Source organism: Larimichthys crocea, chromosome XIV (genome assembly GCF_000972845.2).
Source record: "Larimichthys crocea isolate SSNF chromosome XIV, L_crocea_2.0, whole genome shotgun sequence".
NCBI lineage: Eukaryota > Metazoa > Chordata > Actinopteri > Sciaenidae > Larimichthys > Larimichthys crocea.
In genome coordinates, this window is record NC_040024.1 from 6,388,238 (window position 1) to 6,402,227 (window position 13,990).

Sequence of the window (13,990 nt, forward strand, 5' to 3'; positions counted from 1 at the left end):
GAGAGGAACAGAGGGAGGAAGACGGAAGAGAGGGTACGAGGGAGAGAGAGAGGGGAGAGCTTTGAGGACAGGAATGACTTCATTTTGTGTTTTTCTTGTCAACAAATGTCTTAAAAGAACAAATCGAAAATGCGGTAACACCCGGGAAGTTTTTAACGGATGTTAGTAAAAAGAATTTGTCATGTGTAGACAGGGGGGGACTATTTTCAGCGGTGGATTAATACACAGTGGCATGTCACCCCGGTGTGACAGTTTGGCTCTTCAATGTGTTTCTGGGGGGCGATGACGGAGCGTCGAGGCGCAGAGGAAGAACATAAATCAGGCTCAATCACACGATGGTGTTTTTTTTTTTTTGTGGGATTTCTTGACAACAGAGAGACAAACCCTCTCTCTCTCTCTCTCTCTCTCTCTCTCTCTCTCTCTATCTTTACACCAGCGAACAGGTAGCTTTTGCAGCCAGCTTGCTGTTGCCATGGTAACTCGCCACTCTTCCTCTCTCCTCCTCCCTGAAAGAGGAGAGCACAAAAAAAGAAAGAAAGAAACAAGAGGAAGTGAGCGTGAAACATGAAGCCAGAAGAGGTGAAAGAATAATGAATGAAGGATAATGAGGGAGCGTTTTGTCACTCCTCCTTCCTTCTTTCCTTCCTTCCTCTTCCTCCTCCTCTTCCCGTCCTTGCTTATCCCTCTCGCTCCGGCGGTTTTCATGAATGACTGAAGCGCTGTAGGCGTTAAAGGAGAGACAGACAGACAGACAGGCAGGCGGGGTAAGACAGTTATCAGTCAGGGGAGTGTCGTGCCAGAACCGGAGCTGTATCGTGGGTCACGTTAGCTGCTGAACTCTCTGAGCGAGTAAGAGTAAGTGTGGGACTGACTTTTAGTGGTTGGTGAGAGCTTGGTGAAATAAAAGGCTGTAAGACAGACGCCGAGCTGGGCTGACTGCTGCTGGACTAGTCACTGATATCAGCTGCTGCTGTTGCACCAGCGTTCGTGCTCGCCTGCAAAAATCAAACGTTTACATCCGTACAGAATGACGTCACTTCCTCCAGTGTGACCTGCTGATGCTGCCGAGAAACCTGCTGCACTTCCTGTCCTTCTGTTGCCTCGCCTGGGCAGACGGTAATCCAATGAGTCATCGGAGGCAGCAGGTATCTACTTCATTACCTTAATGACATGCGGCGCAGTCTCTCGCCCGGCAGCATAACTCAGTCGGGCTTCTCCGGAGCCGTCAGCCTCGCTTTATAGCAACAAGTCGCGTCGGATGAAGTCGAGTGATAAAATTGAATGATGCCGTTTACTGAAGTTCAGATCGATGAAGAAGTCTAAAGCACCAAAACAAAGCGAGTTAAAGCTTTTTATCGTATTTACGAGTTCTGCTGATTCTGTTTCTTCGTCTTTGTGTTGCCAAACTCAATAACTTTGAAAGCAGAAGAAACGTCCAATGAAATAAACGCACCTTCATCATCTGTCTCACTACCTGTCTGTCTGTCTTCTTGTTGGGTTTGCCGTCGTAATCGACTCGCCCGCCCTCCTTCCGTTTTGTTTCCAGTCGCGTCCCAGTTGCGGCGCCGCCTATTAATTATACATCCAAGCGAACACAGAATTACAAATGTTTGAGCAATCACAGAGACCAAAGAGTGAGCTAATAGACTCTAACCCGTCCTAATATTCCCCGCGAAAGAAACAATTTATGAAGCGTGTCATGAGGTTTTTATCCACTTTGATAGAAACAAAGCGGCACGCATTGTTCTGCACTTATTCATCCGTCAAGATCAAAGCCGCCCTCTCAGTCCTGGAGCTGAAAATTCATTTTTTCCAGATTTTGACGCCTAATTTTCAGAAACTTGTCGATATTTTTAATCATTCAAATCTGGCTGGGTGGTTAATAACACTTTACACGGACTTTAATGATTAAAGGTTTGGAAGTCTGGTCCAACAGGTGACTTTGGAGGCCAGAAAATCGAATTTCCTGACCAGATAATGATTAAATCACAGATTTAATCGACCATGGTGACCAGATAATGATTAAATCACAGATTTAATCGACCATGGTCTTTTTTTGTTATCAGAGAATTGAGAAATATTCAAATCTCTTTAAAAATCTGGGACGTCCACCTGTGTTTTTATCTCTCCGGCGGTCTTTGTCCTGCGTCTATTTTTCAAACAATCCGTCCGTTCAGCTCATTCACCGAGTGCCATTCAACGCCGACTCCCCTCTGTGCATGAATAAATGAGAGTGTTTGGGCTGAAACATCCAGCAGGAGACTCGGCTATGACTCAGCCATTGAGCGGGGCTAAATATGACTTCCTGTCTGGCTGTCATGCTTTCACCCACTTCCTGCTGGTCTCCGTGTCTTTTTTTAAATCCTGAAGTCGACAGTCTTTGGTAGCAAACACCCAACGTTCATTCAGACGTGCATGAAGTCACGTTTACACGTTCTCGATCAACCTCGTCTCTGATCAGAGTCTTTGTGTTGCTGCTGCAGCCACAAATAATAGAAACTATTTCAACTATCAGCAGCTTTCACCGGAGAGACGAGGCGATGATTCATTCATCATAATGTCTCTTCACTGCTTGTTACAGGCTTGTTGCTCATTTTCACAAGCGGTCCTTGATTTTTCCTTGAAAACCCGTTGAACATTTCGTTTAACTGGCACCGCATGTAGTTTTTTATTTGCCAATTTATGGTCACAAGGCCAATAAAAAACCTCCACAAAGAACCATGTTGAGAGAAGTTCAGGCAGACTCCTCAAAACAAGAATCTCCAGTTGTGTTGGAGATGAAATTAGAGACGAATTAAGCCAAAAGGATTTGCGTCTCTCTCTGAAAAGTTCCTCCCCCTCTCAGATTCCTGGTAGTCGGAGGCTTTCCAGGTGAACTCTGAGGATTAGAGCGTCTGCAGCTCGACGGCATGAATGCCTGTCTGTGTTTCAGCTAAACTTCACATTCACGAGCCGCCTCGACTCAACTACAATCACCGTTTATTGTCCGACACCCTTTGCGAGCTGTTCGCCCTCCTCGTAATGAAGCCTCGTTATTTAGTTGTTTTGTAGAATTGATGACTTAATTAAAATCTAACGACTTTGCAAAACCACCAATTTACTTTAAAAGAAAACGTTTCATTAAACCTGTTTGTTCTTAGACAGGAAGGTGATTACTGGGCTGTGTACCACTAATGAACCAACACTGTGTAGAGATTTGTATTTTTATTCTTTGAAATATGTTCGGCCGTACTCGAGTCGACAACTTTGCTCAGAAATGAAGGCCGCCAACGCCAACAAACGTCCGGCACCCGCTACAACACGAAGTGCTAACTTATGTAATTGCTCAGCTCCTGTTCTGGCACGACACCGGCACGTTCTCCTCTTCTTCTTCTTCCTGCTGGTCCAAAACTTAGTTGGCAGTCGGAGGGAAAACCAGATTTTCTCCATAAAATATGATCCAGTTTCACCAGAATCAGTGAAATGTTGGTGTCAGTTTTCGTGTAAAGGCACATTTCATATTACACTCATCCACGGGGCGACTACAAATGTATTTCAAATATTTCGGCCACATTCCTGCTTGTTATTAAAAATCAGAGTTGTGTCTTTCTTGGTCCACCTCTCTCACGCTGGGTCATAATCTAATACTCGCCGCCATGTCAACAACATGATTGGATTTAGTGTTTTATTGAATTTACCGCATGTCAAGTGAAATTACTCTCCCCTTCCTCTCGCTGACCTCCCGTGTTTCCTCTTGTTTCTCCTCCAGGTGAAGGGGGAGGAGGAGGAGGAGTGAAATTCCACGGCGTCGACCTCCTGCAGCACTCCCCGTCCCCATCCCCCTCTCCGGGGGACCCCTTCCCCCACCAGCCCCGCTCCCTGGAACCTGTCACGGACACTTTCCACCAGAACCTCCCCCTGAGGAAGACGCACTCTGACCTCGACGCAACCTCACCTGCAGGTGTGTGGCCGTTAACGGAAGCTCTTACCCTCCTCTGAGGTTATTCTTCAACTCCTTTCCCTGAGTTTCCGTGGTGCAGATCTTGTTACCGTTCAGAGCCGAAGGCAGAAAAGAGGAAGAAGAAAGAAAGAGCTCAACCACCAAATTAAATATCTCTACTTATTAACCTCAGTGTGAGCTGAAACTCAGCACAGATTTTATGTTTGCAGTTGATCTTCTACCTTTTGGGGATGTAGAAGATTTTCATTTGATACCTTCGAAGAAGGCAGAGACGGAAACTATGACAGCTAACGTAACAACGGCTAACATAATCGACTGTTGAACTGAAAATATCAAATATTTTATTTAATTTGGTGATAAATTACACCTTTTTATTTTTTGTGTCAGCTTTGTTGGAATAATCGAGGCATTGTCGCGCTCCTGCTCGTCTCAATTCCATGTCAAACACTTCCCTCTTCTCCCAAATTCTGAATTTGACAAACACAGCAGCAGATTAATAATTTATTTCCCCCAATATTTGCGGTAATCTGTTTCACTCAGTAAAGGACGTCCAACGTTGCTGCCAGCCTGGATCTTTTCACGCCTAAATTGTTTACTCACTGCAACAGAGATACTCAGTCGCAGCGGGGTTACGGAGGGGTGCATGTAAATGGTTTAAGCTGAATAATTGTGGACAGGTGATAAAAAGCAGAGCATCTAAACTTAGCGAGTGTCTGACGTTTTAAAAGATGGATTTTTCAATTGATTTTGTGTTAAGAATGAAGATTAACAAGCCCATGACCCGGTACAAACATCCAGAGTCACTGTGTTGGTGTTAACATGGATGTGGAACAACAAGGATTGATCAAATATTACCCCCCAAAAATGCATTGAATCCTGAAGATGCTGTGTTTTAGCTTCAGGTTCATGACCTTCTTCAAGTCCTTCAGAAGATGTTTTCCAGGTTTTCAACAGTTCCCTTCAGAGAACAGATCATTTAACTGGCAACTATCGTCATATTTTAATTTTTTGGAGGGTGTAAAGATAAATAGATTAGTTAGATTAGTTGTATTAATTCTGTCCCTTCCCGGTCTTCTTCTCAGATAACACTTTGGAGCAGCGTGCACCAGACCGACTTCATCTAAGCGCTATGGACCACTCGGGGCTGCTGTGTTCAAACACACCCTCCGCTTCTTGGAACGGACCTAAGGGCTCCACCTTTTCTCCTGGAGCGTGGAACGAACCTTACAATTACACAGTGAATAAAGGCCCGGCGGTTCCGCCCAAACAGCACAGCATCATTGGTAACACGGGAGCGGGTGCACAGGACGGGGTGATGTTGGTGAACTCAGGACAGTCGGCGAGCTCACATTCCAGTTCGTTCACCTCGGTGACAAACCTCTCCAGGAGAGGAGGGAATAACATGCCGGGGATTTCACTGGCGGCGGCGATGATGGGGAAGCGGAGCGAGACGGAAGGGGCTGCAGCAGACGGAGGGAGAGGTGGAGGAGGTGGAGCTGTGGAACCAGCGAGAGGACGGGAGAGGTCGGCACGGTCCATAGCAGCCGCGAATGCCTTCAAATTTCGTGAGCGTTCCCTTTCCACGCCCACGGATTCTGGTTCCTTCTGCTTTACAGAAGGCCAGTCAGACGGGAACAATTTGTCTACGGGGAACGGGAATGCCATGGCAATAACAGACCACCAACAACAGCATCATAACTTCCTGGGTTTGGGTGAGAACTACGCCCTTCTCTACCCTCGAGGGAGCTCAGAAGACAGCACCAGTACGGCAGACACAATCTCTGTCACCGCTTCAGACTACAGCGCCGATGGCCGGTTGCGCCTACGCTCCCGCTCCATCTCGCTCAAGAAATCCAAGCGCAAGCCGCCACCTCCTGTGAGGAGCGTCTCTCTTATGAAGAACCTTGGAGAAGCCGATGGGAGAATACACCACGAAGGCAGTCTTTACCGGGACGGTCGGCCAAAGAGCCTACACATCCCCAGGGACCACTTCCCAGACTTCCAGCCAGATTTCCTCCTACCCAGCTCATCCTGCTCCTCTAAACCCAGTGTTGTTGAGCGGGAGATGGGTCATGGAGGCCCTGATGGACCTCCAAGTCTGGAGGTTCAGGCACCAGACAGGGAGGGAGAGACGGAGCTGACCTTTCCCACTCACTGGCAGCTGGGGGAGTGGAAAAATGACCCTTACAGGTATGATATCCAGTTTGAATACCTCTACTTGCCTGGTTATTTGTTTGTATTCTCTCTATCCTTCTACAAATAAATAGAGTTCTCTTGTTTTCTTGTGTCCAGGTCTCTATCAGGCTCGAGCACAGCAACAGGTACCACAGTGATTGAATGTATGAAAGTCAGAGGCAGCTCAGAGTCCCTGCTTGATTCTCCCTCCACCTCCAGAGCCACCTCGCCCTCGCAGCTCTCCATGGAAACTGACATCAAAGCATCCTCGCCCTTCAAACCCCCAGGACTTATGTCCCCGTCAAGTGGCTATTCCAGTCAGTCAGAGACTCCCACACCGACTGTTCCACAAATGGCAGGTCACGGGACAACAGGGACAATTGGGACATTGGGGTGCAAGTTGCGCCCGAAGATCCCAGAAAGGAAATCGTCACTACCGTCACCCAAGGACCCGACTGCAAGGTCTAGACTGTCCTTTGAAATGCCCGGGAATGCACATCTGGAGCTATCATCAATCAAGCCAAAGCAAAAGGCCAGCAGACGGCATTCTGACACCTCAACGGCAGCAAAACCGGGAAAGATCAGCCCCAGCTCTTCACAGGCATTGCCTGTTGTTACCCAGAATGAGCTGAAAACTGTCCGGCTTCGCTCCGTCTCTCGTGGTGACTTGGAGGACTGCCCGGATGGAGCGTCTGACACCATCGAGGAAGAGCAACATGGCCGAGATCTAGGCGAGGACCCCAGCCCACCACCCACTCTACCAAAACCCAAACCACCTGTCGCTGTTAAGCCCCCGTTGCCCAAGCGGCCTCTAAACCTCCTCCTCAAGTCTCCTTCCCCATCTTCCACTTCCCCCCAAGCCCCCGACTCACCTCCTGCCTCACCTGTGGATCGGCCTGTCCCTCTAGGCAACATCTACAAAGTCATGAAAAAACCCAAACCCAAAAAACCTCCACCACAAGCTCCAACGAGTCCCTGTGTTCCAGATTCTACCACGGCTCCACAAACTGCCTATGATCATCCATTCCTCCCCCTCTCCCAGGCCCTCTTCGATCTCCCTCCTCTTCCAGACCCCCAGCCTCTTCTGGAAGACCCCGCAATGGAGCCTGAATTTGATGCAGATGAGATCCGCCTCGGTCCAGAGGACGGAGGCTCGCTCCCCTCTCCCTGCAGTAACCAGGAGGCCCCAGAGCTCCAGGACAAGAGCAAGACGCTCCCCTCAAGGATGACAATCTCCTGTCTGGCAGAGCTGTCAGACAAAAAGAAACCCAAGGTGAGGAAGACATCTTTAAGACGTTTATTTTAAGGGTACGCTGACATCACGTCTCAGAGTTATCACTGTCTGATTTGATGTTTCTCTCCAGGTTCCACCACCAGTCCCCAAGAAGCCGAATGTCCTGCTTCTTCCCTCCTCAGTCCACTCCTCCACCAACGGCAGCACAGAACGCCAGACGCCACAGGCCGAAAGCCCTGTTGGTCTTCGGTCTCCTGTTGGAACCTTCTGCCCAGAGGAGTTCCCAAGTACTCCTAGCGTTCCCGATATGCTAGAACAAGATGAGAACCATTTGGGAACAGACGAGGAGAGTTCAAAAGAGTCGTCGCTTCAGTCGTCTCTGCAGGATTCTTCACTTTCAGAGTTGGGAGAGAAAATGTCCAGCACTGGGATCGGAGCAGGTATGTTTTAGAGGTTTCAGATGTTCGGGGTATTTAAAATTCTTCATACTTTAGAAAGTCGACTTACTTTATCTCTTACTGCACTGTACAGACTCTTCTGCTAACAGTCTGTGTGCTGTGTGTCCAAACCCTGTGGTGGAAACCCTCAGATATTTGTATTTTTCTGTTTGTCAGTTGCATTTATAGAAATATGCTCTATTCACACACATGGGCTCAGTTGGATATAACAAAGACTTTGTACTTGGGAGTTGGCAGAGTACAGTAAAGCTGGTTTAATGTCCAGTTCAACTGATTTGGACATTTTCTCACGTACAGCTCCTCCGGGTAGATAAGTCCAGGGTCAACTGTGCTCAGGTCGAAGGGAAACTGTAAAAATATTCTGTATTTGATTTACGCAAGTGAATTCAATTAATTATTTCATGGCCTTCCTCGAAAAGCTTTAGAACATTGGGATCCAAAAGGAAAGTTACCACTATGGAGCAATCAAACCATAAATGCAGCATTCGCCAACACGTTTAGCACATAAATATAGTTTGATATCAGTTTTGTTTTGCTGTGGAGCTTCATTTTTTGTGTGCACGTGTTTTAATGGTAGCCTGTCACAGCTGCTACATTCGATTATCATGCTCCTGAGTCTCGCAGAGGAGATCTCAGGTTTTTAAGCAAATCAACCTCAATTGCTCTAAAATTGGACCAAATCAAAACACAGAGTGGTTCCCACTGTTTGTAACAGTGACAACGACATTAATCATTGTTATGTAATTATCAGCTGATTCTGTTGTCAGTCACTCTGAGTCAGATTTACTTTTAATTGCAAGGGACGTACACGTGTATTACGAAATATTGGCTTTGGTAAAACAACCTGAAAGACATTATAATATGTTTTTAATGATTTCTCTCTCTCTTGCTCAGATGAGTCAGCAGCCAATGAGAAGACAGTACTCCACATCGCCGAGGAAACAGATGACGACTTGTTGGCCAGCACGCCTGCGCCTGCAACACACACCACCGAAGACCTGTTCACTATTATTCACAGGTTTGCACGCATGAACTTTTCCTTTGTCTGTTGTGACATTAATGGTTTTCTTGCCGGCTTATTATAACCCGGAGCATGTGACGAGAGACGCATTGTCTTGTTGAAAAGGTGTGAGGAGGGCAGTGCATAAGGTTTCCTAGCAACGCTACATGTATAGAGGGTTACTGCACGACCAGCCGCTCTTATTTTATCCTTTTTTTCAGAGTCTCTCACACACACAATCACAAGAAAGCTAGTCTCTAAGCAACAAGTTTTCAAGATTTTACCTTGCACGATGCTGAAAATAGCTCGGAGGAAAAGGTGAGTGTTGGGAAAGAAAGATCAGGAGTCAATGTTTTCATCTCTTACAAGAAAGGATGGAGTCCCATCTGTAGTTAGATTTTCTTTTTTACTCTAAAAGGAAAGATGTCAATCTAAGTTTGGCTCTTGTGTTTGAAGAGAACATTTTAAATTATGAATTAAAAGCCACAAAGGACTTATTCACTTTCTTAATCCTCCACTGTTGCTAATAACCTTCTCTTCTCTTCGCCCAGGTCCAAGCGAAAGGTTCTAGGTCGCAAGGAGCCGACGGACTCCTTCGGCAGCCGCCAGAGCCTGGTGTCCCCAGTGAAGCACAGCACCAGTGGCAGCGACCTCCGAAATCTGACCTTAGGCAGTCAGAGGTCGAGCTCCCGCAATGAGAACTTCATGGCCCTGCTTCAGAAGAAAGGCAGCAAGTCTTCCAGCGGAGGAGCCAGAGTCTCCGCTATGGAGCTTCTCAAAAGCACAAACCCTCTGGCGCGACGGGTCACAGAGTTTTCAACCACCTCGTCGACGGGCGGCGAGGGAGGCGACGCCGCATCTGGGAATGGCAAACCCAATGATCAATGAAGTATTGTTAACGGACTGTGCCCAGGTCCGTTTGCTGTTGACAAAGCTACCAACAAATTCTACAATGTGCCACCCACCGCAGATGGAGCCTTCTGACTAACATGTCCATCCGGATCGCTCCAACTACTGGTACCATTTTGCACTGTCCAATCGAATTGGAGCACATTTTTGGACAAAATGGTCCCTCCAATGGTTGAAGCGCCATTGTTCCCAGACAAACCGGTCCCTCTAGGAAAGCGAGAAATCTGCGGAGAGCAAAGTTTGTTTAATTGTCAATGAAAGGTGGAGGTTTAAAGGTTGTGCCTCCACACCGCACCGTGTGGAGACTGGATGGATAGATGGATGGGTGGAGTAGATACCGGGAATATAAGGATATATAGTGGATATCTTTTGCACCTGGCTGAAGACATCAAGAGTCCCTGATGACGACAATGGTCATTGTATATGAATCTGCAACCAGTCATACTGATCCACGAGGATCAAACGAATCCATGAAATAAATGGAATAAAATACAGAAGATGTGAGACTTCCAACGATTCGACCAAAAACCCTTCAAGCACCTACACCTGTAGACCTACATAAAGTAGGTTTGAAGTCCAAACCCGGGGGCGTCGTTACAGTGTCTCCTCACAATGGTAAATGCAATACCATGATTTTCAAACGACAGTACCTTTGGATTGGAGCGGACGAAGCGCAGGATTTACAAAGAGAAAAAAGATGAGGCGCGAGCACGTCACAGATCGCTGCTCATGCTACGAACATGAACGTGGACCTTCACGAAACATTCCACAGCAAATGGACGACATTTTGGAACGCAAGCACTTTTCCTTTTCCTTAACGTCGGAGGTCGTTTACATGACACAGCCTTTTGCGTCGCTACGTTTTCTTTTTCCTCGAGACATTCGCCAATCATTCTTTTTCCAATCTTTGTTTCGATGACTTTATTTTTTCTTTACACCTGCTAGATGGCCATACTTTGAACATCTCTAATTGGATCGTACTGTACGTGTCATGTACAAAGATAAATGTAACACATCTATCAGCGAATATCGTCTGCGGACACAAAGACTAAAAATAGTGTACAGAGCAGCAAGCAGCTTGGACTACAAACTGCCCACACGATGGAGGGAAAACACACTCAAACACACACACACACGCAGAGGATGGAGTAATGGAGTAATGCCATGGAAGACAAACACAAGTGTGTGTGTTCATACGGGTGTGTGTGCAGATGAAATCTTGCCTGTGGAGTTTCTGTACGGAGAGTATGAAGCAGGCCTGGTTATTAAACAGGGTTTTTATTCATTTTGGTCTCTGGTGACGGGACCAAAGGACTGAAACTACAAACAGACCAGAGGGGACCTAATGGTGTGTGTGTGTGTGTGTGTGTGTGTGTGTATGCATGTGTGTGTGTGTGTATGTGTTCATATGTGCGTAAAGAGCAAAGTGGGGGGAAAGAGAGAGGAGTTCATATGTGCGTAAAGAGCAAAGTGGGGGGAAAGAGAGAGGAGAAAGCGTGCACGTACATGTGCCTGTTTGTGTGTTTGCGTCTTCACTACGTGTGTGTTTATCTGGACTGGCACATAATCGTGTGTGTGTGTTTGTGTGTGTGCGTGTGTGTGTGTGTGTGTGTGTCTGTGTCTGTGTCAGTGTGTGTGTGTTTGTGTGTGTGCATCGTCACCCTCCCACACACTCCACCCACCCCCCTCCTTTCTTGGGATTAAGACAACCGAAGCAGCCCCACCACCTCTCCAACACCAACACATTACGGAACTCCGAGGATTCCGGAACTTCAAGGATTCCGGAACTTCAAGGATTCCGGAACAAGAAGGATTCCGGAACTTCAAGGATTCCGGAACTAGAAGGATTCCGGAACTAGAAGGATTCCGGAACTCCAAGGATTCCGGAATCCTGAGGGGTTCCTTAAAACCGATAGGATTCCAGGACCAAGAGGCTAAATCAGGAACCAATGGGATTACACGGAGGATGGGAGAGTGTGGAGCCCCAACAGGGAGCCAGAGGACGGAGGTCTGCAGAGTCACAGAGTGACGTCACGGGGGCCAAACTGTTTGTTTTGCCCTCCTCTGTTCACGTTTTCACGCTCCCTCTCTCTCTCTCTGTCGTCTCAGAGGGGAGGTTGCAGTCTGCGACACCGTCCTCCTCCCTCCCTCCCTCCCTCCCTGCGTTCCTCTCCTCCTCCCTTCATCACTGCTGGAGCACACTCTCCATCTGTCTCTCTGCGTACAGCATCTTCTCTCTCTCTCCTGTAACCTCTCCTGGCACACACAGTAGCACACTCTCTTTCTATCTAGACGTAGCATCACCTCCCGATCGCCTTCACTATCTTCCTCTCCTCCCTCCCTCATTCCCCCCCACCCCGTCTCTCCCATCTCTTTTCTCTCTCTCTCCCTCCTCTCCACCTCTCTGCATTCAGTCTATGCATCTGAGCTCGGCAGACGACACGACACCGGATGAATGTCAATGAATGACTGTTAAGTAAAATAGATGCTGTGCTTAGTTTGAGAGTGCAAAAAAACAAACGACAAACATCTTTCTATCAGCGCTTATCTTTTGCCTTCTCTATTTCTTGTTCTCTCAGTTTTTTTTATACCCTTTCTTTATCCATGTAACATGGAATTAACATGGAGGAATGAATGAATGGATCTGTGCACAAACACGGAAACAGGCAGGGTTTGAATGTGTTTTTTCTCGCCTTTCGGACTGTGAACGAAAACACCCTCCCCGTGGTCTTTGACCCCTGACCGACCCTCAGCTCCGAACCACCTCGCGGACGGTCCGAGAATTTGGGATTAGCGGTGGTTCAGCTGACTTATCCCCTGCATGGATGGGACCGTGTGGCGGGCAGGAGGGGAACCTTTCATCTCTTGGCTCAAACTATCCCACTCGGTGCTATTGAGTCAGAGCTCCCCCTGGTGGATGGAAAAAAAAGGAGTAACCACACAAAAAGGAGAGCGACAAACTCTTTGACAAACATCTCTCTTACCTACAACAGTCCTTCAGGTATTCCATCGTCCTGAGAGAAAAAAAAAAGATTTTAAATGCATAAATTATCACCATTTATGATGACTAGTCAAGTGACGCTTGTTTTAAATATTTAGTGAATGAAAAAAGATAAACCTATAAAACTCTGTGTTTGTTTGCCTTGTATACTGAATTCTGGGCGTGTTGCTGCAGCGCCTGCTGTGTTTCTTTTTCTTTTTATTATTTTATTGATTTCAGCTGCCGTGGTAGGAGAAACACACACACACACACAAACAACCGTACAGTGCAGGTGTAAAAGGGAGAATTTATGTTGAATCTAACCTGTAAAGAAACGTTTGATGACGAAAACAAATATTTGCCCAAATCTGCATTCATGTACACGTATGACGGATGTTTTCACGTCAGATATCTGAGATCGGATACGTGAAACGAGGGCTGCTTGGTCGACTAAATATCCGAACTGAACCCACAGATTTTGTTCCGAGTTTGGGAAGACGGATCCCCGTGTTGTTCCAGCACAATATTAATAACAGGAATAGTGTCTTGTTAAAAGATGTGGAAGCTCTTCAAACCACAGCGTTGTTTCACTTGACATGTTCAACGTAGCACATTTTCTTTAACAGGGATGTAAGTCGAGGTACAAACAGACGTATATTGGTGAAAATCCTTTTTGTAGGGATACAATTGTTTAATATTGAGAAGAAAATGTTTTTGTTTTTTGCAGATTTTACATATTTCTTGCACACGAGGCAGAAATCAGCTCATTGGTTGGGTGAATCATCAACGGGGGCCGAGCCAAAGAACTTACTGCCAACTCGGTGCCATATTTTTTTTTTTTTGCTGACAACTGGGACGATTGGCCCTCGGTGTACTCTGAGAAAGTCTGGTTCCCTTGGCTCCTTCAACCAACCAGTGAGAACGTTTTAGCCCTGAACAGCAGTCCAAGAAATGTCCATAGAACTAAATTACCAATCTCTAAAATATGTTGACAGTATATTATATTGAGAATATCATTTCTATAAAGTGTAAAAAGAGAGCTGACACTGAGAAATATATTGAATATTTAATCCATTATCCCTTCTTTAAGAGGACGGGTAAGGCAGGGAGGAAGGATGGTGCAGAGCAAAGGTTTGATTCTGCTGAATGTGAGGATTACCGCCACGTATTCCATCATCTTCCTTCACCTCCTCCCTCCTTTCTTCTTCTCAGCTGTCACGAACAGTAATCATGTTAAAAGCTTTTCCCTCTCTCTCTTTCTCTCTCTCTCGCTCACTCGCTTTCTTCCCTGCAA

At 46.7% G+C, this 13,990-nt stretch overlaps 2 protein-coding genes across 2 annotated transcripts in view; one reads left to right on the forward strand and one right to left on the reverse strand.

Annotated features, from left to right (window-relative positions):
• The window catches only part of LOC104935020 (butyrophilin-like protein 2), a gene marked incomplete at its 3' end in the record, with an annotated part of 550,859 nt that overhangs the window by 162,276 nt on the left and 374,593 nt on the right, over positions 1–13,990 (reverse strand). The gene's annotated exons all lie outside the window — the stretch shown is intronic.
• nhsl2 (NHS-like 2) overlaps positions 1–13,990 on the forward strand; it is a 34,442-nt gene that overhangs the window by 19,726 nt on the left and 726 nt on the right. The window contains exons 4-10 of the mRNA XM_027287546.1: positions 3,749–3,940; positions 5,023–6,130; positions 6,233–7,388; positions 7,480–7,789; positions 8,702–8,825; positions 9,359–11,100; positions 11,161–13,990. The exon at positions 11,161–13,990 is cut by the window's right edge and continues 726 nt beyond it. Of these exons, the coding sequence (XP_027143347.1) occupies positions 3,749–3,940; positions 5,023–6,130; positions 6,233–7,388; positions 7,480–7,789; positions 8,702–8,825; positions 9,359–9,695 (3,227 nt within the window). The 3' untranslated portion in view covers positions 9,696–11,100; positions 11,161–13,990. The remainder of the gene's footprint in view (positions 1–3,748; positions 3,941–5,022; positions 6,131–6,232; positions 7,389–7,479; positions 7,790–8,701; positions 8,826–9,358; positions 11,101–11,160) is intronic.